Raw genomic sequence first — 26038 nt, 5'->3', positions numbered from 1 at the left:
AGTTCAACTCATTCTTCACAGAGTGCACAGCTAAACTATCAGCCTCCTTTCCACCCCCCTCCTCCACCACCACCCCTCCTGCCAAAACACAACCCAAATCATCAACCTTCTTCCACGTCCTTCTGCCTCAAGCCCATCCCCACAAGCACTATAAAGACATCTCAAACTTAACCCCTGTCACAGTGCACCAGACAACCTTCCACCCATCTTCCTGAAACAATCTGCAGACAGCATTGCCTATCCCATCTCTATTCTTATAAAATAGATCCATACAAGAACCATACGTCCCTTCTATATGGTGCCATGCTTACACCATCCCCCTCCACAAAGGTGGCAAAAATACTGATACCACAAACTTCAGGCCTATTGCCATCCTTTCCCCGCTTTCTAAAATACTAGAGAAAACATGAGACCATGAACCCTAGAGCTTGCAGCATTTTTCTTGCAGATAGCTGGGTTCTGGTGGCCATTAGTTTTAAGTAGTTTGTCAAATAAACCTGCTTTTCTGGAGTAAGGAATGGCATCTGGGAACTTGTGTTCAAGCTTGAGCCCAGGAATACAATCTTTTGGCTGGGCACCAGATGTGATTTGTTTTCGTTGATGGTATACCACAGAGAAGTTAGAAGTCTCTTTACAAATGCCAGGTGCTGAAGTAGCAATTCCTGACTGTCCGCCTGAATCAGGCAATCATCCAAGTATGGATAAATTTGAATATTTCTTTGCTTGCAGTATGCAATGGCTGGAGCCAGGCACTTTGTGAATACCCTGGGTGCAGTAGACAAGCCAAAGGGAAGTGCAGAGAACTGATGGGGCATAGAGCATGCCGTGAAATGTAGATATTTCCTGCAAGATTCCCTTATGGGGATGTGCAGATAAGCTTCTTTTAGGTCTAAGGTGACTAGCCAGGAGTCCTTGGCTAGTATAGGAAGCAGCTGTTGTAGTGTAAGCATTTTCAATTTTGGGACCAACGGGAAGGTGTTGAGAATGGACAGGTACAGGACAGGGTGCCAAGAGCCCTCTTTTCTGGGCACCAGGAACACTCTGGAGTAGAAACCCTGTCTCCTTTGCTCTATTGGAACAGGTTGAATAGCTCTGACACTGAGAAGAAATCGTACTTGCTTTTGGGCTGTACCTGTAAGAAATCTTTAACAGTTTGCATAGATTTAGCTTTTTCCTCCATCTTTTTACGAACCTCTTCTGCTTTTGTGCCAAACAAACGTTCCTGGTTTAATGGAGCATCTAGTAATTTTGCTTCAACATAGTCTGGCAAGATTTGTTCCTTCAGCCAAGCATGCCTTCTCAGTACAGACCTAGTGACAGCAGCTCTGCAAGATGCTTCTAAGGCATCAAAACCACATTGCAAAGTATGCTTACGGATTTGATTTGCAGAATGCATCAACACTTGTAAATCTTTATTTTCTGCAAAATCTGGAAGCAACAACATTTTTTGTTTAATTAGTTCCATAATATGCTGCTGGTACTCCAACATGTGAAACAGGCAATTAAAAGCCCTGATGGCAAGAGTTGCAGAGGTATATACCTTTTTACCCCATCTCTCTAAAGCCCTCACATCCCTGTCTGAAAGGGTAAGATTTTTTTTGGCTGCGGTAGCCTTAATACCTTTAGGTCCCTGGGAAATGGTCTCTGGATCCGCAGTGGGATTCTTAAAGAGAAATGTGAGAGTCAGGTACCCTGTAGTACCTGTCAGGCTTTCTAAGAGCTTCTGGTAAAGTAACAGGAGTGAGACTGGATTCCATGAAAACATCATCTACAATATCCAGGACAGAGGGTATAGCTAGAGGCCAGTGCTGAGGCAAGTTTAAAAATTATCGGATTTTCTTTTTGGACTGTGGGTAGTCCTGGCATTCCCAGCAGAAATGCTCTCTTAAAGGTATGCAAGGTTTCACCAAAAGAAAAGTCCTCTGGAGGGGAGGCAGAGAGAATGGAATCCTCTACATCTGAATCCTCATAGGTAGATAAGGGTATGTTCCTGGTAATCAGAGGGATCAGAGTCATCAGACTCATGGTCTGTTGAATCAGAAGGGAAATCAATTCTTTGTCTTTTAGAGGGGGAAGGCTGGCTTCCCCTAATTAGGGTTATGAGGTCTTCAGCCATTCTAAGCATTTGTTTCTGGGGCATGGGAGCTTGAGCATGTGCTTTGGTCGTTGGTTTTCTAGGCGTAGTGTGAACTGTGGGCCTGAGAAACTCGGTCATTTTAGCCTAAAACGAAGCAGTCTGTTTAATATGATCGAAAGGTTGAAATACACCCTCAGAAGCCAGTGCCTGCACAGTGGCTCCGGACCCATCCAAGATAGAGACATCCGCAGGTTCCATAATCGGAGAAGCATCTTGTGGCATACTGGACTCCGAATGGTCTCAGCAGAGGCCTGTGAATCTGTAGAAGTGGTCATCAGGGGTTGCGAAGGCGCCTCACTGAGTACCGGTGGACTGGCGACTAGCTTAACGGAAGTGTTGTCGGCAGTTTTGGACCTATGCAGTCTGTCTCTGTCTTTATCCTTTCGTTTTTTTCAGATCATCGGTAGTCGGATCGCTAACCAAAGCCATTTTGGAATACGGAGAACAAGAGCAAAAGAATTTAGCAACAAAGATAGCCCGACGACTAATAGTTCGGCCTTTAAACAAGGCACAAAACCGACAGCGAGGAATGTTGTGGTCTGGGCCTAAACAGGTGAAGCAGTAAGAATGAAACTCTCTGTGAGGTATTTGCTTTCCACAGGCAAGACAATTGTTAACATTTTCTGACATCAGTTGGAGCAAAAAAAAAAAGAATCCCCAACAGGGTAGTTAGCTTTAGAAGACTTCAGGTCTGAAACTAGAAAAATGAAAATTTCAGGTAGCAGCCGACTGGCACTTGCAAACTGTTTTTGCTTCGGGCTACCACGCGGCAAGAAAAGCTGATGTAATGGTGTCGGCTGCATGTTTTATACTCCTGACAACCTGATGTTATGGAAAAGGCATCAGCATCAGACGCAGAAATCCCAAGACTCTGGTATTTGGGCCAACTGAGGGCTACCTGCAGGCAGATAACCCAAGTGTGATGACTGCAACAGTGAAATACGAAGAACATCTAACATTTGACACCCACATCCACTCCGCAATCAAGAAAACCCACCAAAGGTTAGGTCTCTACAGGCACAACCACTTCCTAAGCCCCTCTACCCATCAAACTCTTTCATCCACCTTCCTACTCCCCTTCCTTATGTATGGTGCCTATCTTTGCACCAATCTCCATCTTGGCCTTCGGTCCAAACTTGAATCCTGCTACCACAATATCTCCAAATTTGCATCCAATTCAAAAAACTCAGCAAACCACTGCCACTCCCTCACCTGGCTTGAACTACCCAACTACCTCAGTTACCTACAACTCATCATTGCCCACAAGCTCATCTTTAAACCTGCCAACTGCCCAGCTCTCGCTACTTCCTTAAAACCTTACACTGCCAACCGCTCACTCAGATCCAAAAACCAAAATCTCCTTCAGGTCCACAAACCTGCATGACCTCCTGGCCATCTACTGCTGTCCCACTCCTTAGCTAAACAGTGGAACTCTCTTCCCATACACCTACGCAACCTACCTAACCATACACATTTCAAATCTCAGCTACTCTCATATCTTTCTTCCAAATGGGAAAGCCCTTGACACGCTCCAACTTAAACCCCCCCCATTCCACCTTGCACTGACTCATCCAACTACCTCTACTATTACTTCATCCCGCCCAAAACAATCCCTCCCCTACTAAAAACTAATTTTCTCTCTAATATCTATTGTACTATACTCTCCAATATCAAATATACTGTTACCCTAGCCATGCATAATATTTTCCTAACTTACTAATGGCTAGTAGTTATATATTTTGAAATGTTAAACCTGCAATTAAGTTTATAACAAAAATATTCACTTTATGTAAATGTTGAAATTTCTATATTGAATCATGTCTATTCGTTTTTGTAACATTGTGACAAGCCAATTGCAAATATCATGGAGCTTATCTGTAAATGTTTAATTAGCTCTATGAACTATGTCCTTTTGTAACATGTGAAATGTAACTTGCAATTATTGTGGAGCTTCTCTCCCTGGGCCTCCACTGAAAATGGGCTCTTCTTGTCCCAGTGGACTTCCCCGATCATCAAACAAATAAAAAAAAATAATAAATAAAATTAACTTAAAATAGCCACCAACACCAAAAATGACTGCAAATCTTTAACTATGCAAGGAAGTTAACTAATAGCCAACAATGTTTGGAGCTAGTCCACAATATAACTACACTTTAAGAGAACAATTGAACATTAAATGAACACAACAGCAGTAGTAACAAAACTGGAAATACTGGAATCACGGCTGAAGTTTACAATCAGAATTTAACAATATTGTAAAACAAGGCGCTAGGAAAAACTTCGTCCTAGGGCTTCTTCAGCTAATGAAGAACATTTAAAAGAATGTTTCTAATATGAGATCTTTAAATTCAGTGCACCTGTTGTCATAGGTTATGTAATAATGGTTTTAAAGAGAAACTCACATTTAACCCGGGTGCAGTCTGTGGATTAAATCAAGGTCCATTTCATTTCTCCAATTTCTCTTAAATGTTTTAAATTACTCCCAGAAAGGAGTGGCATTATCATTTATAGAATTATAAAGCTGAAGCTGTGCGTATTGTTAGTATCCATTATGTGTCTGTATAAAGCATTCGTATAGACACTTCTGTTGATGTCTGACATATGGTTACTAATCCTTTCCTTATTCTCATATACTAAAGGACATACTTTTGCAAGAAAAGTACAGTTTTGTACCTACCATAAATGTAGATGTTCGAAGATCCACATTGCTGCAGTCCTTACATATGGGTAGTCCGCTGTCCTCGGTCGGCCCGAATACCAAAGTATTAGGCTGACGTCGGTCATGGCGCTCAGATCTGACATCAGAGCGTCAGGGTATAAAAGCGCATGACCGACGTCATATCCTCAGTCTTTTCTTGCCCCAGATGTCAGAAGGCCCTAAAAAGAAAGGCCACAGCCCAAAAACAGGATACCTCCCAAAAACATGCCCAATAACAACCATCACCCAAACCATATAACCATGCCAAACTACAGAGGGGAAGGAGGGAGGGTAAATTGGACTGCAGCAATGTGGATCTTCGAACATCTACATTTATGGTAGGTACAAAACTGTACTATGTTCTTCATCTCACATTGCTGCAGTCCTTACATATGGGTAGAATCCCAAAGCAGAGGTAAAGGGAGGATGGCAAAATCATAAAGCATTAGGGGCTGCTAAAATGCCCTGTAATATTGCAGTGGCAAATCCAGCCCTAGACTTAGAATAAAGAGGAAGGTGGTAATGTTTAAAGTATGTACTGAACTCCAAGTGGCTGCTTCCAAAATATCTTTTGTAGCTACCCCCCTTAGAAAGGCAGTAGAAGTGACAGTAGCTCTAGTGGAATGAGGTCTGATTCCAGCCGGAATCTCCTTACCATGATGGGAATAGCAGAAAGAAATACAAAAACCAATCCATTTAGAAATAGTTTGTTTTGACACAGGGTTTCCCTGAGAACCCAAAGCAAAAGAAACAAACAACTGCTGAGACTGCCTGAACCCTTTGGTTCTGCTCAAATAATAACGCAACTGCCTGTGAATATCCAAAGTATGCAAAATCTTCTCCCCTTTATTTTGGGGGTTTGCATAAAAAGTAGGCAAATGAATAGTTTGGTCCAAGGCCACACTAGAAACCACTTTAGGCATAAAGGAAGGATTAGTACGCAAAGATACCCTATCCTTATGAAAAATCAGGAAAGGTTCCACTGCCATAAGGGCCTGTAATTCAGAAACCCTTCTTGCAGAGGTAATGGCCAACAAAAAAGCAGTCTTCCATGATAAATACTTTAACTCGGCAGTAGCTGCAGGCTCAAAAGGTTGTAGAGTAAGCTTTCCAACACAAAATTGAGATCCCAAGCAGGAGTAGGAGCTCTCGTGGGGGTCTTATGTTCTTTGCCCCTCTAAGAAACTGCTTAAACAAAGGATGAGAAAATAAAGGAGGGTCACAGTCATAGTGAGCAGAAATGGCTGCAGCATGAACCTTTATCGAGGAGAAAGACAAACCCTTGTCCAATAACTCAGTAAGATATTGAAGAGAAATACTTAAATCAGGCTTGGAAACATCAAAGTCCTTCGCTTTGCTCCAAGTAAAAAATCTCCTCCATTTATCAGCATAAACTTTCCTTGTACTAGGCCTTCTGGCCTCCAAAATAACATTCAAAACTTGTTGTGGAAGCTGAGACCCTCCAGGGTCTAAAGCAGAATATGCCAGGCTGTTAGATGCAGAGACTGAATCTTGACATTGAGGAAGTGATTGTCCTCCTGAGACAACAGATGCGGAATCAAAGGCAGAGGCCATGGAGGCTCCCGTACTAAACTCCTCAGTAGTGGGTACCAGTGCTGTCGAGGCCAATCCGGCGCTATCAGAATCATGGATGGCCTGTCTTGTCTGGCCTTCAAGAGTACCTTGGGAATGAGAGGCAGAGGTGGAAAGGCATAGACATGAAGATTGCTCCAACTGAATGATAGAGCATCCACCTTCCAAGCTGTGTGATGAAACATTTTTGTGCAAAACTTTGGCAACTGGTAATTTAGTGGAGAAGCGAACAGATCTATGTCTGGAGTCCCCCATAACACTGTCAACTTTTGAAATACATGTGGATCCAGTTTCCACTCGTGAGGATCCACTATTTGTCTGCTCAACACATCTGCTAAGGAGTTCTGTGCTCCTGGTAGAAACCTTGCCTGAAGATTGAGGTGTAAACTGAGAGCAGTCTCCCACAAAATCATTGCTTGCCTGCAAAGAGGGTAAGAATGGGTTCCCCCTTGCTTGTTGATGTACCACATGACAGTAGTGTTGTCTGTTTGAATCAACACCTGCCCTGGGAGAAGTAAATCCTTGAAAGCCATCAATGCAAATTGGACTGCTAACATCTCCTTCAAGCTGATATGCAAATGTTGAAGTCTGACAGGCCACATGTCTTGCACCCATTTTCCATTGAGGTGTGCTCCCCAAGCCTTGTCTGAGGCATCTGTCGTTAGAATCTGACTCGCCTCTGGTCGGGTCACAGAGAGTCCCTTGTTTAGGTGACATTCCTGAGCCCACCACAAAAATTCCTTCTGAATGCAAGGTATTATCTGAATGACAGTGTCTAGATCCTGGCAGTGTTGTGTCCATACATTTTGAGATACCATTGAAGCTTCCTCATATGCAGTTTGGCATTGGGAAGCACCAGAATACAAGATGCCATGAACCCCAAGGCTTGAAGGACTGTCCTTGCAGTCAGCCTGGACTGTAGAGACATTTGATGGAAATAAAGAGAAAGGCTTCTTTGTTTGTCCGGGGTCAGGAAAGCCATCTGGGAAGCTGTATTCAGTCTCACACCCAGAAAGCACATGTCCTGAGAGGGTACTAGACTGGACTTTGTTTCGTTCACAGAATACCCTAGGCATCTTAACACTACCATCACATACTGAAGATGATGAAGAAGTTCGTCCTTGTCTTGTGCAATAATCAGGCAATCGTCCAAATAAGGATAAATCTGTATTCCTCTTAACCTGAAAAAGGCTATCACTGGAGCCAGAACCTTTGTGAACACTCTGGGCGCAGTAGATAAGCCAAAGGGCAATGCAGAGAACTGATAATGTAAATTTCCAGCCCAGCGTAGGTACCTCCTGCAACTGGGCCTGATAGGAACATGAAGATAAGCCTGTTTGAGATCCAGAGTTACCATCCAGTGATCTTTTCCCAGCAGAGGTAAAAGCTGTTGTAACGTCAGCATTTTGAACTTTGGAATGTCCAGATAAGTGTTGAGGAAAGATAAATCCAAAATTGGTCTCCACGTGTTTCCTTTCTTTGGTACTAGAAACAGGCGAGAGTAAAATCCTAGGCCCACGTCTGACAGAGGAACTGGCTGTATAGCTCCTATTTGAGGAAGTATAGAAATCTGCTTGTGAGCCTCTATCCTTTGCCGAGGAGGAACTTCTGGCATGCCTTTGAAAGGAGGCAATGTATGGAAATAGAACTTGTAGCCTCGGTTTATAATGTCCAACACCCATTTGTCCTGGGTGACTAAAAGCCAGTTTTGCTTGAAAAGCGCTAACTTTCCTCCCAAAGGAGCTGCCAGGCAAGAAGAATCTGGCAGCTGAAAATGCAGGTCATTGGGCCTGTTTACGAAAGGACTGGCCCCTGCCTTCACCTGCAGGTTGTGCAGGCGAACTCCAAGTTCTAGGCCTGAATGTACTATGAGCTCTGCCCCTGCCACATCTAGATCTACCCCTAGACTGAGAATCAGAAAAAGGGTAGGTCCACCCCTTAGTAGGCCAATTTCTACTAAACTTTGGAGGTTGCACCTGCAAAAAATCTTTAACAGTCTGCATGGACTTAGCCTTGTCTTCCATTTTCTTCAAAACCGACTCCACAGGGGGACCAAACAAAACTTCAGACTGTAAAGGGGCATCCAGAATTCTAGTTTTAACATGCTCGGACAAATTCTGATCCTTAAGCCAGGCGTGCCTACGAAGAACTGAACCAGTGGCAGCCACCCTAGAAGAGGCCTGTACAGCATCAAAACCACACTGCAAAGAATGCTTACCCACCTGTTCAGAGACATGCACTAAATCTTGCAATTCTTTACACTCTATGCCCTCTGCCAAAGCATCCACTTTAGATTTTAGCTGAGAAAGGAGGAAATTCTGATATTTCAACATATGAAACTGGCAATTTAAAGCCCTCATTGCTAAAGTAGAAGAGGTATATACCTTCTTACCCCATCTATCCAAAGCTCTAGCTTCCTTATCTAGAGGAACCGGATTCTTTACAACAGAAGCTCTAACACCCTTAGGCCCCTGACTAATAGTTTCTGGGTCCGCCCTAGGACTCTTATACAGATATTTATGAGCCTCAGGCACCCTGTATTACCTGTCCGGTTTAACTGGCAGGAGGCAAAGAATCTGGATTAAGGGAAGCCTCCGAGAAAACATCTTGAACAACATCCAAAACAGGAGGTATAGCCAAGGGTCTATGCTGTGGTAAAAACAAGAATTCCCTAAGCCTCTACCGTGAATCAGAGAAATCCTGTCCTTCCCACTTAAAATGCTCCCTCATGGAATGCAGAGTTTCTGAAAATGAAAAATCCTCTGGAGGAGAAGCAGAAGGAGTGGAATCCTCTGCATCAGAATCCGAATAAGGGGAAAATCTTGAATATCTTCAGCAGAAGAGTCTGAGTCATCTGAGGCCTGATCCAAACTTTCCAACTCTGGCTCCACCCTGGGCCTCTTATCAGGAGGGGGCATAGAACCCCTAATTAAAGTAATCAAATCTTCTGCCATTTTAAGCATGTGCTTTTTAGGCACAGACCCTGAAGTACCTGGAGGGACACCAGAGGAAGGCAAAACAGACCTGCCCTTAGAAGAAGCCTTAGAAATAGTAGCAGAAGGCCTAACCACCTTAGGCATAGAAGGGTGAACAGTAACCTGAGAGGCCCCTTCAGCTCTACCTGACTCCTGTGAGGCCACATCTTGCAAAATCAAAGTTTCCCCCTGAGACTCAACAGAAACTTCAGCCGGATCCACCTGCTCCACTGTAGTTTCTGCAGGACCAGCGTCCGAAACGGACGAATCAACCTGTCTAGGTTTCAAGGATTTGTCTTTGCGCTTCTTCGTGGAAGCGGGCGTCGGAGGATCCGACGGCATATTATAATTACACCGTTTACCAAAGACTAACCTAGCACAATCTAACCTTTTTATAGTGCGCTTATTAAACCTAGCACAAAACCGACACCCGACTACGTCGTGGTCCGGTCCCAAACAAGGAATGCAAAGAGAGTGATAATCCCTATGCGGTATTTGTTTCCCACAAGAAATACAATTATTCACTTTTTCTGACATCCGGAATTAACTGAGGCAAGAAAAAACAAAAATATTCTAGCGGGTACTTAGCCCAACTTGGTTTCGGTCTGAAACTCAGAATACGAAAATTTCAGAACGCCGAACGGCACTTGCAATGCTGCTTCTGCATCGGACCATGCGGCAAAAAAGACTGAGGATAAGACGTCGGTCATGCACTTTTATACCCTGACGCTCTGATGTCAGATCTGAGCGCCATGACCGACGTCAGCCTAATACTTTGGTATTCGGGCCGACCGAGGACAGCGGACTACCCATATGTAAGGACTGCAGCAATGTGAGATGAAGAACATCTGCTTGGAAAAACTCAACATACTGCCTTCTCAAGATCAGAAAGCAGAGACGTTCAGTGCAGTAACTATATAAAGAATGAAGCTTTTCCTGCTGTAACAGTTTAAAATTCCAAAAGTTGTAACTGTGAGCCATAAAACAGCAAGACTGAATGAATGAAAATGCCAACTTTTATATACCAAATCCGAGAGTTTCTTTCTTAGAATATTTTTTCTCCCAGGAATTGCAACCTCTAAGTTTCTGAAGTGTGTGTGTGTGTGTGTGTGTGTGTGTGTGTGTGTGTGTGTGTGTGTGTGTGTGTGTGTGTGTGTGTGTGTGTGTGTGTGTGTGTTTGTTGGGAGATGGCTTGCCAAACTGCAATAAAAAAAAAGTTCAAAATGGAGAATGAAGAGCAATGTTCAACATTTACTGTTCTCTTCCATTTTTGTACGAATGAAGAGCAATGTTCAACATTTACTACTCTCTCCCATTTTTGTACTTCTGAGTTTCCCAGTTTCAGTTCTTGAATTCACTATTATCCCCTCTAGTCACCCTTCCCACACCTTTTCTCTTACCCTGCCACACCAAACACCTCAAACTTATTCCATTATGCTCTTCTACCTTTCAGCTGAATATATCTGCATACATTAACTCCTATTCTACTGTGCCTCACAAGTGTTCCTATCTTATATCTCCAGAAATTCCCCATCTACCTACCACTACTCTTTTGTACCTTAGAAATTACTCCTTGCATATCTCGGACTACACCTATAGAAGCCAAATCACTTACCTGGGAATGATGTACAGAAGCCTAACCCTGCAAAACAAAAGTTGTGTACTTGCGATAATGACAGATCTGTCTTTATTTGATTTTCATCTGATTCAGCGCATGGTTTGTTGACCTCAGCACCATTCCTAAAGTTTTCAGATCCAGGGCTCTGACTCTTCCCCTACCCATAATTCTCTCCACTCCACATTAGTACCTCAGATCAAGATTGACCTTCCAAATTAAGAATTTACAATCAAGATATCAGGCTTTGCATAACGTACCAAAAATGACTTACAGTCTGATAGGACTGTTCACAGAAAGGGTACTAGTGAGATCTATTCAGCCACCAGAAGCCACCAAGTGATAATTTGGAGGAAGGGAGGTTGAAAGATATGAAAATCAGACAATGCGAATCTATTGTTATGGTAAGTACAAAACTTATATATTCAGTGTTGTCTATTTCCGTCCAATTCAATGTATGGGACAGATTCCCAAGCTGTTGTACCTGGGTGGTATCAAGGAGGGACATTCCTAAGAATGGTGGAAAAGGAGGAACGTGATCTAGACTGGACATCAAATTTATATTGCGAGACAGAGGTGCAGGCTGCTGATAAAGTTGCAGCAGCACAAATATCATTACTAGGGAAGCTACTCATAAAAGGTTGTAGATGTGGCTATGCTCCTTGTGGAATAAGTTTTGGGTCACATTTGCAGGGATAAATCCTTTTTTGCATATACAAAAGAAACACAATCTGATGACCATCTTCAACAACTAGCAACGTCGTGGTCAGGGCCTAGGCAAGGAATACAGTAAGAATGAAAGTCCTTATGAGGTATTTGCTTCCCACATGAAATATAATTATTAACTTTTTCTGACATCGGTCTGGGGCAAGAAAAATGTTTCCCTAATGGGGTACTTAGCTTTTAATGAAGACTTCGGATCTGAAACTCGAACACGAAAATCTCAGGAGTCAGCCGACCGGCACTAGCGAACTGCTTCTGCTCCGGGCACCGTGCGGCAAGAAAGACCGAATAAAATGGCGTCGGCTGCATCTTTTATACCCCCTGACGACCTGACGTCAGGGAAGAGGTGACAGCAACTGACGCAGGACCCAAGACTTTGGAATTCAGGCCGACTGAGGGCAAGCTGCCAGCAGGATAACCCAAATGTAATGACTGCAACAGTGAAACACGAAGAACATCTACTTTGCCAAACTTAGCTCTAGAAAAGGCAATGAACATTTGGTCCAATTTCTTAAATGGTTTCATACTGTGAATGTAGAATACAAGTTGGAGATGGATATAAAACACGTGTTGGATATATTCCCCTTTCCTTGAAAATTTGGGGAAAAACACCAGTAGGTCAATTAATTGATTTAAGTTTGTCTCAGATGCTGCCTTAGGCAGGAAAAGTGTGTATTACTTCTTAAGGAACTCTGTCTTTGTCAAAAACTAGTATGAGGGTTTACAGGAAAGTGCTTTCAACTCAAATTTGAATGGCCAATGTGACAGCTACAAGAAAAGTCATCTTCCAAGTGTGAAAATGGCCAATGTGACAAGCCACAAGAAAAATTGTCTTCCAAGTGGGAAATTACAAGTCCACTGTTGCAGCTGGTTCAAAGGGAGATTGCGTTAAAACCTGGAGCAAACCAGTAATATCCCATGGAGATACTGGGTTTCTAACTGGAGAACATAAAAGGAATGTTCTCCTCAGAAAGGCTTTTGAAACTGTTTTAAAATGCTATGGCAGTGTCATTCTGACCTATGAGGAGAGTAGAAATGTTAGCCATTTGCACCTTAATAGTGGGGGAAACTAGAGCCCTGTGAAACGTTCGGACAGAAACTCCAATATAGAATAAATGGGAGCTGAAAAGGGGTCTATGCCTTTCGACATAGCCAGGAGAAAAATCTTTTCCATTTGCTCTGGTAAACCTTTTTAGTGGATCAGTTTTTGAGAAACTGAAATAATCAACAAGTGCTAGCTTGCACTGCATTTGAATTGTTTTTACTGCTGTTTTAGCTACTTTTCAGTATATATAAAAAAAAAATATAAGCCTGTTTCCGACCTTTCCTGTAACTAGTGTAGTCCAGATTCAGATCTGCTGTATCCAGGACTGTATGTAAGCTTCTGAGCATCCCCAAGCTTTCTGTGTTGGAAAGAGGCCTTCTAGCTTATCAGTGGGAGTGGTTGCTGCTGTAGCTCCTTCTTTGAACAGTTTTGTCAGAAATTCCAATATATCCAAAATGGAAGCCAGAAAAGGGTCAATGTTATTTTGTTGGGCACAGATGGAAAACCTTTTCCACTTACTGAGATAAAGTTTCCTGGTTGAAGATTTATGTGAAGACAAAACAATACGTTGAGCTTCTTCTGATAAATTTTGGAACCTGGCTATTCTGGGAATTGGAGCAGCCAAGCTGTCAGTTTGATGGACTGAAGAGAAGGGTGAAGAGCTCCTGATGAGTGGGTCAACAGATCCGGCACTGGGTCCAGGATCCAAGGCTCCTCCAATAGATGAGGCTTCAGAAAGGGGAACCACATTTGACGAGGCCAATATGGGGCTATTAAGATAAGTGTCCTCCCCAGAAAACTGGCTTTCTGTAAAACTTTGGGAGTCAGGGGAAATGGATGGGAAGGCATAAAGGAGTCCGGGAGGCCAATCGTGAATGAGTGCTTCCCTCAGGGGTTGCCCCTGTTGAGGGATCAGGGCAAAGTAGTTGCTGCACTTGGTATTTGTGGGGGTTGCAAAAAGGTCACAGTAAGGCTGGCCCCATCTGTGGAAAATCATTTCCGCTACTTCGTTCTTGAGACCACTCATGAGGCAAAAGAATTGCTCGGCTGAGTTTGTCGCTATCATGTTGGATTTCCCCAGGATGTGCATTGCTATCAGAAAGCGCTGGGTGGACTCTGCCCATTTCCATAATCTTAGAGCCTCTCGACATGGGGGGTAAGATCTGGTTCCGCCTTGTTTGTTTATATACCAGACTACAGACATGTTGCCTGACTGGATTGCAATCGTGCCTGGAGGAAGAGAGTCTTGAAAGGACTGCAACGCTAACAGAACCGCTCTCATCTCTAGGACGTTTATGTGCAAACAAGCCTCGTGAACCTGCCATGTACCTTGGGCTGTCCTGATAATGCCCCCCCACCCAATCAGGGAGGCGTCTGTGGTCACTGTTGCAACTGGAGCTGGGAGGACAAAGGAACGTTCCATAGTCCCAGTCTCGGACGTTAGCCACCACCAAAGATAGTCCTTGCAAGAGTTGGTTATCAGAACTGGGTGATTCATCGGCAAGTCCTGAAACATCCACTGTGTGAATAGCAGCCACTGAAGAAAGCGCATGTGAGATCTCACCAGGGGAATTGCAATAATCGCTGCTGTCATAGTGCCGAACATCTTGAGAATCTGCGATGCTGGTGCTTTGTGTTTTGAAAGGCGATCCACAATTTGTTGCCATAGAGTAAGCACTCTTTCTGAAGGAAGCTTTAGGGACTTGCTGACCGTGTCGAAGTCTGCTCCTATAAGCACTGTACGCTGCAAAGGCAATAAAGCAGAATTTTCTGAATTTATTGTAATGCCAAGTTGGAAACATAGATCTAAGGCAGTGTCCCTTGCCCGAATAAGTTGATGCCTGGTGGGAGCGGTGAGGAGCCAGTCGTCCAAATATGGAAACGCCCGGATTCCTAAATATCTCAAGTGAGCCATGACCACTGCCATACATTTGGTGAACACTCTGGGGGCAGTCGTGAGACCAAAGGGCAGGGCCCAAAACTGGAAATGACTGGCTCCCAGCCTGAAGCGCAGATGATCCCTGGATGGTCTGGCCATTTTTATATGGTAATATGCATCCTGGAGATCTATAGAGCACATCCAATTGTCCTTCCCTAAGAACGGGAGTATGGACTGAAGCATGACCATCCGGAACTTCATCTTTACCACATATCTGTTGAGTCTGCTGAGGTCCAAAATAGGTCTCCCGTCCCCTGTCTTCTTTGGCACCAAAAATAACCTTGAGTAAGTTCCGGATCCTTGCTGGTCTGCTGGGACTGGTTGGATGACTTTTCTGTAATTGTTTTTGGACCTCTATTGATGCCACATCCTGTAGACTGGGTGAAACGTCTGGGATGTGAATGAAAGGGGATGAAATATCCTCTGGATATAACGTTTTGTACCCATCGGTCGTCTGAAATTTTTAGCCAGGTGCCTAGGTACAAAGACAAACGTCCCCAACTGCCTCCAGAGCAGGACAGTCGGAGTTCCTTTCAAGAGCGCTGATAGGGCTTGCAAAAGAACTGATCCCTGTCACCCTGGTTCTGAGGACCTCCTCTGCTACGTGGGCATCGTCTTCCACCATTGCCCCCTCCTCTGCCCCTGGGGGAGGCTTCACCTTGTGAGTTCAGAAAAGCTACTTGGGCCTTACGGAACCACATTTTCCCTCCCCATTGACCTCTAGGATAAGGTCTATTAGGGGTAGAAAAATGGACTCCTATAGCAGACAGAGTCTTTTTGTCTTGCTCACATCTGGTGAGGGTCTCTAACTTTTGGTCCAAACAAAGAACAACCATCGAAAGGGGCATTCACAAATGACGACTTAAAAGGTTCCGTAAAAGAGCATAAGCACATCCAGGAATGTCTCTGCAGAGCAATGCCTGTACCTGCTGCCCTAGTCATCCCATCAGCTGCGTAAGATACGAGGCGCATGAAAGAGTTTACAATACAGTTGCGGGTAGCAAGCTGAGACGTCACTTTGTCCACCACTGAATCGACTACTGCACCCTGGAGAGCATCACCAAGCTCATTCAGGAGATCTCTCTGAAGCCTTGTGAAGTGGGTAAGGTAGTTCAATGACCGAACGGCAAAGGTCGCAAAACTGAACATGCGCTTACCGTATCTGTCCTTGATCTTAGATTCTCTATTAGGAGGATGGACAGATGTAGAGGTCTTCATCTCTTTCTTAGTGGCTGTCACCACCACCATGGCATCAACAGGTATGGGTTTGGATAAGGACTTATCTTGAGGAGCTGAAATGTATTTGTTGGGCCTCCTAGGGACAGGCTCCATAGAATCCATGCCCTTGGAGACAAAAGATCCATCAACTCATCGAAGGGCGGACACACCCAAGAGGTGGAGGGTCGAGACCCAAAAGCCTTCAGGAGCACGGATTCTTTCTCTGTAGGGTTCAGGGGCTGCCAGTCACCCCTCTGCTCAAGGATTTCAAGAATATCTCCAAAGGAGATATCCTCAGAGGGGAACTTTTGGGACCCTTCCGATTCCTCCAAATCGGTGTCCGATGTGATGGATTCCTGAGGGGAATCCAAATGTCTCCTCTTACATAACCTCTTCCGAGGGACCTCCTCAGTGGGAACTTTTGGGGAGGTCTCGGAAGAGCAGGGCTCCCCCAAAGGGGCGTCCTGAGTCTCCGGGTCCCTACACTTATGGTGGGTCTGTAGTAACAGAGAAGATTCCGGTGCTTTCCGGAAGGAGGTGGCCATATTAGAGGTTGTGGCTGTCCGGGGGGACAAAACCCTCCTCATGGCATCGGCGCCATGGCTCCGATGCGAGGAAGCACCCGGGTCCAAACACACCGAAGACACCTCCCACACCAGAACCGCCAGCTCCAAGCCAGAGGTAGGAGCCAAACTCATCCGAGCTGAAGACCCAAAGGGGAGAGTCAGAATCGACGTATCGGTTCAACCCCCCCCCCAGAACAAACAGGAGAGTGTCGGCTCCCAGATTCCCCCACTGGAGCAGAGAATATCAGGGTTGTCGGTACCAACAGATCCGAAGTGAGTGTCAGCACAGACGGTTCCACAAACGATTGAATAGACTCCTCCAGCTCCAATGTCTCGATTAGAGTCGAAGAAAGAGCAGAAACTACAGGAGAGGACTCGGTTCCGAAGCTGCTTGAGTCGAAGCAGACAGAATTTTAGCTAGAGCTGGATCCTGTAAAAGTCTCCGTACCACACGATCCACGTCCGAATCAGACAGTCTGGAAGCCAGAGAGGAATCCACTGACAAAGCTGGTGAACCCAGAACTGGGGATCTGAAGGTAGGAGTTACCGGTTCCAAGACTGGGGACCGGCTTCTACCAACAACTTGTACAGTCAGTTCCGATGTCAATGGAGCTGAGACAGGAGCTTTCTTAGATGCTTTCGGAACCGAAGAGCCCTTTGGACCCGAACTTGTTGAAGAAGCAGGAGAACAGGGTTTTGGTTTTCCTGGAGCAGAATCCAAGTCTGATTGAAATGCAGACTTAATCAAGCCACGCTCCACCAACTTGCCATTTCTTTCTGCTAAAACCCTAGCACTGAATCCATGGCAAATGGGGCAAAATTCTTGGAGATGGACCTCTCCCAAACAATATACACAGGTGGAGTGTCCATCAGTAATAGACATCTGTTGGTTGCATTTAGAGCATCTCTTAAACCCTGACTTGGCCTTCTCAGACATAATAATAATAAAACAGTACAACTTCAGTAATGAAAAACAACAATCTAACAGTTAGCAAAAGAAACTAAGCCTAACCAGCTACGAGTACAACAAGGCAGCTTAACTGCAGCAGCAATAACAGAATAAGCCTAACAGGCTAAAGATAAATAACTGAAAACAGCCTAAAACTGCTAAGAGCCTAACCGACTAATAAATAAGTGCAGAACTGCAAAAACCTAACTCGGATTGAAGGATAGGGCAAATAAGCCAAATGGCTGAAACACAGAAACCAAAAAGGGCCAACGCCCAACAAACGAGAACAGGTGGTTTTATGACAAAAAAATGAAGAAAAATCCGAAAACGGATAATCTGTCCTAAACACAAACTTATATAAACTCTAAACAATCAGTAAAAATTGAATTTTTTTGGATAATTTTTCACAAAAAGAAGTCATCTCTCAAACGACCTAAGCTGTAGAGAAACGCACGATCAGTTGCAGCGGCAAACTAGATCTGGGGAAGGTAGAGGTGCATTGTGGGATAGGGCTTCAGCCTCGAGCTGTTAGAGACCTCGAGCTTTGCAAATTGGCCGACTCGGAGCAGAGGATCGGCTCCGAACCCATCAGTAAGAATGAAGGCGAGATTGAACAACTTCACATTACTTGTTAACAACTATAACTACTTACTATAGCATAGAAATCAATCCTTCAACAGCTTGTATCAATTACTAAAGGACAGGCTGTATTACAGTTATCATATGTGGTTTATCATCAAACTGTCGAAATACACAACAAAATCCGTCCACATCTTCAACTCAGTTGTGTGAAGTTCAACATATCAATTAGACAGAATGTCGAAGTACACATACCAACAAAGTCGAATTCGCACTTTTGACATTCTCTTAAGCAAGTCACTACTGCACATGACGTAATTCCATTTGTTTGCAGAGGGGCTACATCTCCACATCCCACGCAAATATATTCCAACTCCGAGATCACACTACAGTGGGGAAAAGGATAATTTCCCACCCCGCACTGTACCATGATCAGAATGTTGAAGACAAGTGTGCGAATGCACTGTGGCATTCGCAAATCTGAAAGCTTGCACTTGTGCAGGTTAGACGAAACGGGGATCGTCCAACTGTTGATTGACATTCCCATCTTCGTCTAACTTGCACTCATAACTATGATAGTAAACCATTATCTGCATAATATTTTTTGATTTCCTCTGATAATGTCTAAATATTGATACGTGTCTCTTCCCATGAAACTGTAAATGCTACTTATCATTATCAATTTGTACTGTTGGAGCAGTAAATGCTACTTATCATCAATTTGTACTGTTGGAGTGGTAAATGCTACTTATCATCAATTTGTACTGTTGGAGAGGTAAATGCTACTTATCATCAATTTGTACTGTTGGGAGTGGTAAATGCTACTTATCATCAATTTGTACTGTTGGAGAGGTAAATGCTACTTATCATTATCAGTTTGTACTGTTGGAGCTTTTCACCCTGGGCCTCTGCTGAAAATGGGTTCTTCTGACCCAGACAGACTATCACAGTAAACAAATGTCAAATAAATAAAGGTTTATGGAGTGATGTCTACTGGAAATTAAGTTAATATTTATTTTTCATGTGCTAATAAATTTCATTTTTATACAAAAATTCAATGTCAGATGTTTCAATTTTGGCTTGATTGCAACCTAAACAACAGGATTTGGAAAGGAGGGCAAAATAAGTGTTAGGCCAGCTTATTCTCACACACAGACCACTGCATTGCTTACAGTATAAAGTATTACGTCACAGCCAGAGTCGGTGATCGTGAAATATTGTGTGCTTGTCCTTTCTTTACACCAGTATAAAGTATTACGTCACAGCCAGAGTCGGTGATCGTGAAATATTGTGTGCTTGTCCGTTCTTTACACCAGTATAAAGTATTACGTCACAGCCAGAGTCGGTGATCGTGAAATATTGTGTACTTGTCCGTTCTTTACACCAGTATAAAGTATTACGTCACAGCCAGAGTCGGCGATCGTGAAATATTGTGTACTTGTCCGTTCTTTACACTTTTAAAGGTGAGGAAACCAGGAAGAACATCCCTCGTGAAGAGAATAGCTTGGCATATGCCTTCCTTATGAAGACAAATAAGCACTCCTCATAGTCAACATCACATCAGCCCACCACTGCTGAAGGCTTCCATAATGCAAAAAAAAAAACACTAAGATGACCTTGCAAAACATTGAAGACAGTTACCTATGCGCCTCAATAACTTTTAAAAAAACTACTCCCAGTCGCCTAACAACTGAAGAGACAAAAAAAGATCTCTAGGAGTGAAGATGATAAAATAATACCCGTCAACAGGATGCCCAGACATCTGCTTCTTACATTAAATACCATACAAAACTTACCTGTTTACTGCAGGGGAATCCCCCTCCGTAGATAAAAGAAAGTCTTCAATATGAATCAAAGGCCAAAACCAAACCATGATAAGTGTATAAGCATCCCAGACGCTCAAAGCATTCTACAAGCAAAAATAAAGACAAAGAACATTTATTTCTGAAAGATACAATCAGATCAAACAAATTGGCATCATCTGGCAGTGCATTTTATTTTCATGGAAACTAATAAGCTGACCTTCGCATTATCCTGACTTCATACTAAAACACTAAAATCGTCAGAGACCAGAAGACCCATATTGGCTTTAGGCAAAGTTCATTACTCAACCATGTCTAAACACACTTTTTTCTACTCTGCTGAACGTATTCCATTAAAAAGAACAGCTCACAAAACAGTTATCTGTATACCTGCAAATTTTCTGGCATGGACCTGACTGTTTTGTATACCATCTCTTTCTTAGTTTTTGTGTTTAGCAGACTGGTTTCTGTTTTGCTTACTAGCAACTTCAGAATCAAGGTTTGCCATTCAAACAGCCCATTTTATCAAATTTTCAAGAAAAGAAACTGCAGCACCTGTAAGGAGAAAGGAGGAGGTGACATACTACCTACAAAAATACCATTTGCAGGCGGCAATGCTACAGCCACATCTAGCAAAAAGGTGCGTGTGTGTGTGTGTGTGTGTGTGTGTGTGTGTGTGGGGTATCCAGATTCTAACCAGATTCTAATCAAATCGGTCAGAGAACCAGTTAAGGGAAAACTGTGTGTGAGCAGAATGTATTCCCATACATTAAAACTATCTCCCAACTCCTTTACACACATCTGCTGTAGGAATAAAGGCCTTCTATAAATTCCTCCACACATCTGCTTTAAAAAGGGTTCAAGTGAGAGATATAAATACAACCAGGTGTCATAACAGATGCCACAGAAAGACTGACTATTTAGAAAGCTTACAGCCTTAAGACTAAAGCACAAAAGTCGACAAAAGAGTGGGACGGATACAGCAGCAGAGAGGGCTAAAATTAAAAACTTGCAACAGAAGAGAAATGGCCCACAGCTAGATTACCAACTCATAGCTTGAATCATCAACTCTGTCAAGAAATAAGCCCAATATACTTGCACAATCTAGAGAAAAAAAATAACCTTCAGTGGTATGTCACCTGATAATCTAGAACAGAAAGCAGGACATGACAGAATTATTTTGAGTACAGGACATCAGTACTCAACACCATATGCTTCAAAGATGTCACATTTAATGAAATTGGGTACAAAGCACAAGTCTCTGTCAGATCAACAACTGGATAACAGAAAATAAGCAATATGCAGACAAAAGGATAGATATCAATGGAAGGAAAACTAGGAACCTAGAGCACAGACCTCCCTCATGACAAAAATAATGGAAGTATACACCCATTTCATTTGTTTTATTCACATTTCTTTACCCAGGTACAGCACTGCTCTCCATGGACCTTTTCCACACACAGTGCAGGGGTTCAGTCTACTTAAGTAACTTGCTCCGTGTCACAGAGTTGAGCAATGGAAACTGAGGGAGTCAAATCCTGCACCACTGGACTACAGGAAACAAACTGTTAACAGTTCCTTAATCTTCTGCACAAACTGCCAGACTATCTCTGATGCAGAAAAGTAACATCCTAACTGTGATCCAGACACTCAGAGTTTAAAAAGATGCGTGGATGTTAAAACAACTGGGTAGGAGGGGGTGGAAGTGAACGGATGATGCTGGTCCACCAATCCTATGAGAAGACATTGGTGGCTTATGGTTAGCCATTCATTACCATAAAAAGTGAAGTTTTGCACAGCACTGAAAATGGCCAGGGATGCTGGCTTGGTGAATGGGTGGAGTAAGCACACAAAAAAAACAAGGAAATATACAGGACTATCTCATTTAGATGTGATTGCTCACAGTAGCTATGAGGAGAGAAGTTGGGACTTAAATTAGAGATGCACTCCATGCCAGTATGCCTACAAGAGAAAAAGTCCTCTGCACAGCAATCTCAATATCAGCCTTTTCAGTCAGGTTCTTATCCCCTCACAGTAGGGACTTCTGGCAAGGAAATGAACCATCTCAAGATCTACATGGGGGTGACTTGATAGGAGGCAAGCACAGAGAGAAACTTCACTTAGAAAATATAAAACACAGACTTGGGTGCTTGCTGGCAACATGCGCCTTAGAATACTGACACCAGTGCACCTATGTCCTTGTATCACCATAATGCATAGAGTATGTTTTGTAGGCACGCACATTTGCATCTATTTTATTCTGGAAAGCTGCTACACATAGTTATCTTCTTAAAATCATTTCCCATTTATATGTTATGATTTAATTTTAAATACTAACTAATTTTAGGTTTACTCACTCCAAAAGGATACAAACGACAGCCATTTTCACAATGCTAACAAACTCTAATTGTAGAGTTCAAATTATGGCCTCCTAAAGACCTGTTATTTCAAAATGGAGTGCAAGTTGCGTTATAACAGACGCAACAAGGGCATCAAAAAGACATTTCAGAAGGAGTAAAAAAGAAAACACAATGCCAAGGATATGTTTTTGTTCTGTTTCAGTCATTTAAGAGGACCTTGCTCAGTGCACCCCTGGGACTACTTAATTTATTTTGTAATACAAGCAAGATAAGCAAACAGCAGAAGTCAAATGTACGTAACGTTTTGGACTGCAATATGCAGAATGGGTAACTCAGCAACCACAATGATATGGTCAGGCCCTAATAAAGCTTTTACACATCTCTAGATGAAAATACAGGAAGTCACAAACTCTTTAGATCAAAGAAATATTTTATTTTTCAAATGGGAGAGAGGACAAAAATGAATTAAAAATAAAACTCAAGACTTACATCTTCATCCAACACATACAACAAGTTGTCTAGGACCTGGGACTTCCGTACACCTGAAATTACAAACAAAAGTTATTACATCAGAATGCCATAGAGTCTTGGACCTTTTCATAAAGTCAAAACCATGATGAATACAATTCAGCAAAAATGTCAGATCAAGGGCAGGCAGCACAGCACAGCACAATACCAACGATCAGCCATGAACAAAAACATTACAATATTAAATATTTTGCAGCTGAAGAAGAGTGAAAGAGGCAGTGGCCTGTTGTTCCACAAGAAAACAAGCCACTAGTTTCCATCCAGGCCACCATGTCTTTAATTTGGCTGCATACACCTCACCTTAATTTGGCTGCACACACCTTATACACCTCACCTTAATTTGGCTGCACACACCTTATACACCTCATCTTAATTTGACTGCACACACCTTATCCACCTCACCTTAATTTGGCTACACACACCTTATCCACCTCACCTTAATTTGGCTGCACACACCTTATCCACCTCACCTTAATTTGGCTGCACACACCTTATACACCTCACCTTAATTTGGCTGCACACACCTTATACACCTCACCTTAATGTGGCTGCACACCTTATACACCTCACCTCAATTTGGCTGCACACACCTTGTACACCTCACCTTAATTTGACTGCACACACCTTATACACCTCACCTTCATTTGGCTGCACACACCTTATACACCTCACCTTCATTTGGCTGCACACACCTTATACACCTCACCTTAATTTGGCTGCACACACCTTATACACCTCACCTTAATTTGGCTGCGCACACCTTATACACCTCACCTTAATTTGGCTGCACATACCTTATAGACTTAACCTTGGCTGCACACACCTTATACACCTCACCTTAATTTGACTGCACACACCTTATACACCTCACCTTAATGTGGCTGCACACACCTTATACATCTCACCTTAATGTGGCTACACACACCTTATACACCTCACCTTCATTTGGCTGCACACACCTTATACACCTCACCTTAATTTGGCTGCACACACATACACCTCATCTTAATTTGGCTGCACACACATTATACACCTCAACTTAATTTGGCTGCACACACATTAGACACCTCACTTTAATTTGGCTGCATACACCTTATACACCTCACCTTAATGTGGCTGCACACACCTTATACACCTCACCTCAATTTGGCTGCACACACCTTATACACTTCACCTTAATTTGGCTGCACACACCTTTATACACCTCACCTTAATTTGGCTGCACACACCCTATGCACCTCACCTTAATTTGGCTGCACACACCTTATACACCTCACCTTCATTTGGCTGCACACACCTTATACACCTCACCTTCATTGGCTGCACACATCTTATACACCTCACCTTAATTTGGCTGCACATACCTTATAGACCTCACCTTTGGCTGCACACACCTTATACACCTCACCTTAATTTGACTGCACACACCTTATACACCTCACCTTAATTTGGCTGCACACACCTTATACACCTCACCTTAATTTGGCTGCACACACCTTATACACCTCATCTGTGGTGGTGCAGCGATAGCGTTGTTGCCTCACAGCAAGAGGTTCTCCCATTCGCTTCTTGGCTGGAGTGCGGGGAGTGCCTTCTGTGTGGAGTCTGCATGTCCTCCCCGGGGTTGGGTGGGCATTCCAAAGACATGCGTAAACGGGCGTACCTTCATTGAAGGTTGAACGTCGAGCTGGCACCTTGGCGTTCATGAAAATCTACTGCCAATCATTAGCGGACCGTAGTTCTGCTGTGGCAACCTCTAACCGGAAAAAGACAAAAGACAAACACCACCACCTTAAACACCTCACCTTAATTTGGCTGCACACATGTTATACACCTCACCTTAATTTGGCTGCACACACCTTATACACCTCACCTTAATTTGGCTGCACACGCCTTATACACCTCACCTTAATTTGGCTGCACACACCTTATACACCTCACCTTCATTTGGCTGCACACACCTTATACACCTCACCTTTGGCTGCACACACCTTATACACCTCACCTTCATTTGGCTGCACACACCTTATACACCTCACCTTCATTTGGCTGCACACACCTTATACACCTCACCTTCATTTGGCTGCACACACCTTATACACCTCACCTTAATTTGGCTGCACACGCCTTATACACCTCACCTTAATTTGGCTGCACACGCCTAATACACCTCACCTTAATTTGGCTGCACACGCCTTATACACCTCACCTTAATTTGGCTGCACACACCTTATACACCTCACCTTTGGCTGCACACACCTTGTACACCTCACCTTCATTTGGCTGCACACACCTTATACACCTCACCTTAATTTGGCTGCACACACATTATACACCTCACCTTAATTTGGCTGCACACACCTTATACACCTCACCTTAATTTGGCTGCGCACACCTTATATACCTCACCTTAATTTGGTTGCGCACACCATATACACCACACCTTAATTTGGCTGCACACACCTTATACACCTCACCTTTAGCTGCACACAACTTATACACCTCACCTTAATTTGGCTGCACACACCTTATACACCTCACCTTGGCTGCACACACCTTATACACCTCACCTTTTACTGTACACACCTTACACACCTCACCTTAATTTGACTGCACACACCTTATAAACCTCACCTTAATGTGGCTGAACACACCTTATAGACCTCACCTTTCGCTACACACACCTTATACACCTCACCTTAATTTGGCTGCACACACCTCACCTTCATTTGGCTGCACACACCTTGTACACCTCACCTTCATTTGGCTGCACACACCTTATACACCTCACCTTCATTTGGCTGCACACACCTAATACACCTCACCTTCATTTGGCTGCACACACCTTATACACCACACCTTCATTTGGCTGCACACACCTAATACACCTCACCTTCATTTGGCTGCACACACCTCATACACCTCACCTTCATTTGGCTGTATACACCTTATACACCTCACCTTTATTTGGCTGCACACACCTTATACACCTCACCTTAATTTGGCTGCACACACCTTATACACCTCACCTTCAGCTGCACACACCTTATACACCTCACCTTAATTTGGCTGTATACACCTCACCTTTGGCTGCACACACCTAATACACCTCACCTTCATTTGGCTGCACACACCTCATACACCTCACCTTCATTTGGCTGTATACACCTTATACACCTCACCTTTATTTGGCTGCACACACCTTATACACCTCACCTTAATTTGGCTGCACACACCTTATACACCTCACCTTCAGCTGCACACACCTTATACACCTCACCTTAATTTGGCTGTATACACCTCACCTTTGG

General features: G+C 43.5%; 1 protein-coding gene across 1 annotated transcript in view; it reads right to left on the bottom strand.

Annotated features, from left to right (window-relative positions):
• The window catches only part of KNTC1 (kinetochore associated 1), a 3090908-nt gene that overhangs the window by 2646288 nt on the left and 418582 nt on the right, over positions 1-26038 (bottom strand). The window contains exons 10-11 of the mRNA XM_044068909.1: positions 22689-22741; positions 19834-19946 (exon numbers count right to left, since the gene is read on the bottom strand). Coding sequence (XP_043924844.1) covers positions 19834-19946; positions 22689-22741 — 166 coding nt within the window. The remainder of the gene's footprint in view (positions 1-19833; positions 19947-22688; positions 22742-26038) is intronic.

The sequence above is a fragment of the Protopterus annectens genome, chromosome 4.part0, assembly GCF_019279795.1.
Source record: "Protopterus annectens isolate FY-2018-M chromosome 4.part0, PAN1.0, whole genome shotgun sequence".
Classification (NCBI taxonomy): domain Eukaryota; kingdom Metazoa; phylum Chordata; order Ceratodontiformes; family Protopteridae; genus Protopterus; species Protopterus annectens.
This window is presented reverse-complemented; position numbering and strand designations above follow the sequence as displayed.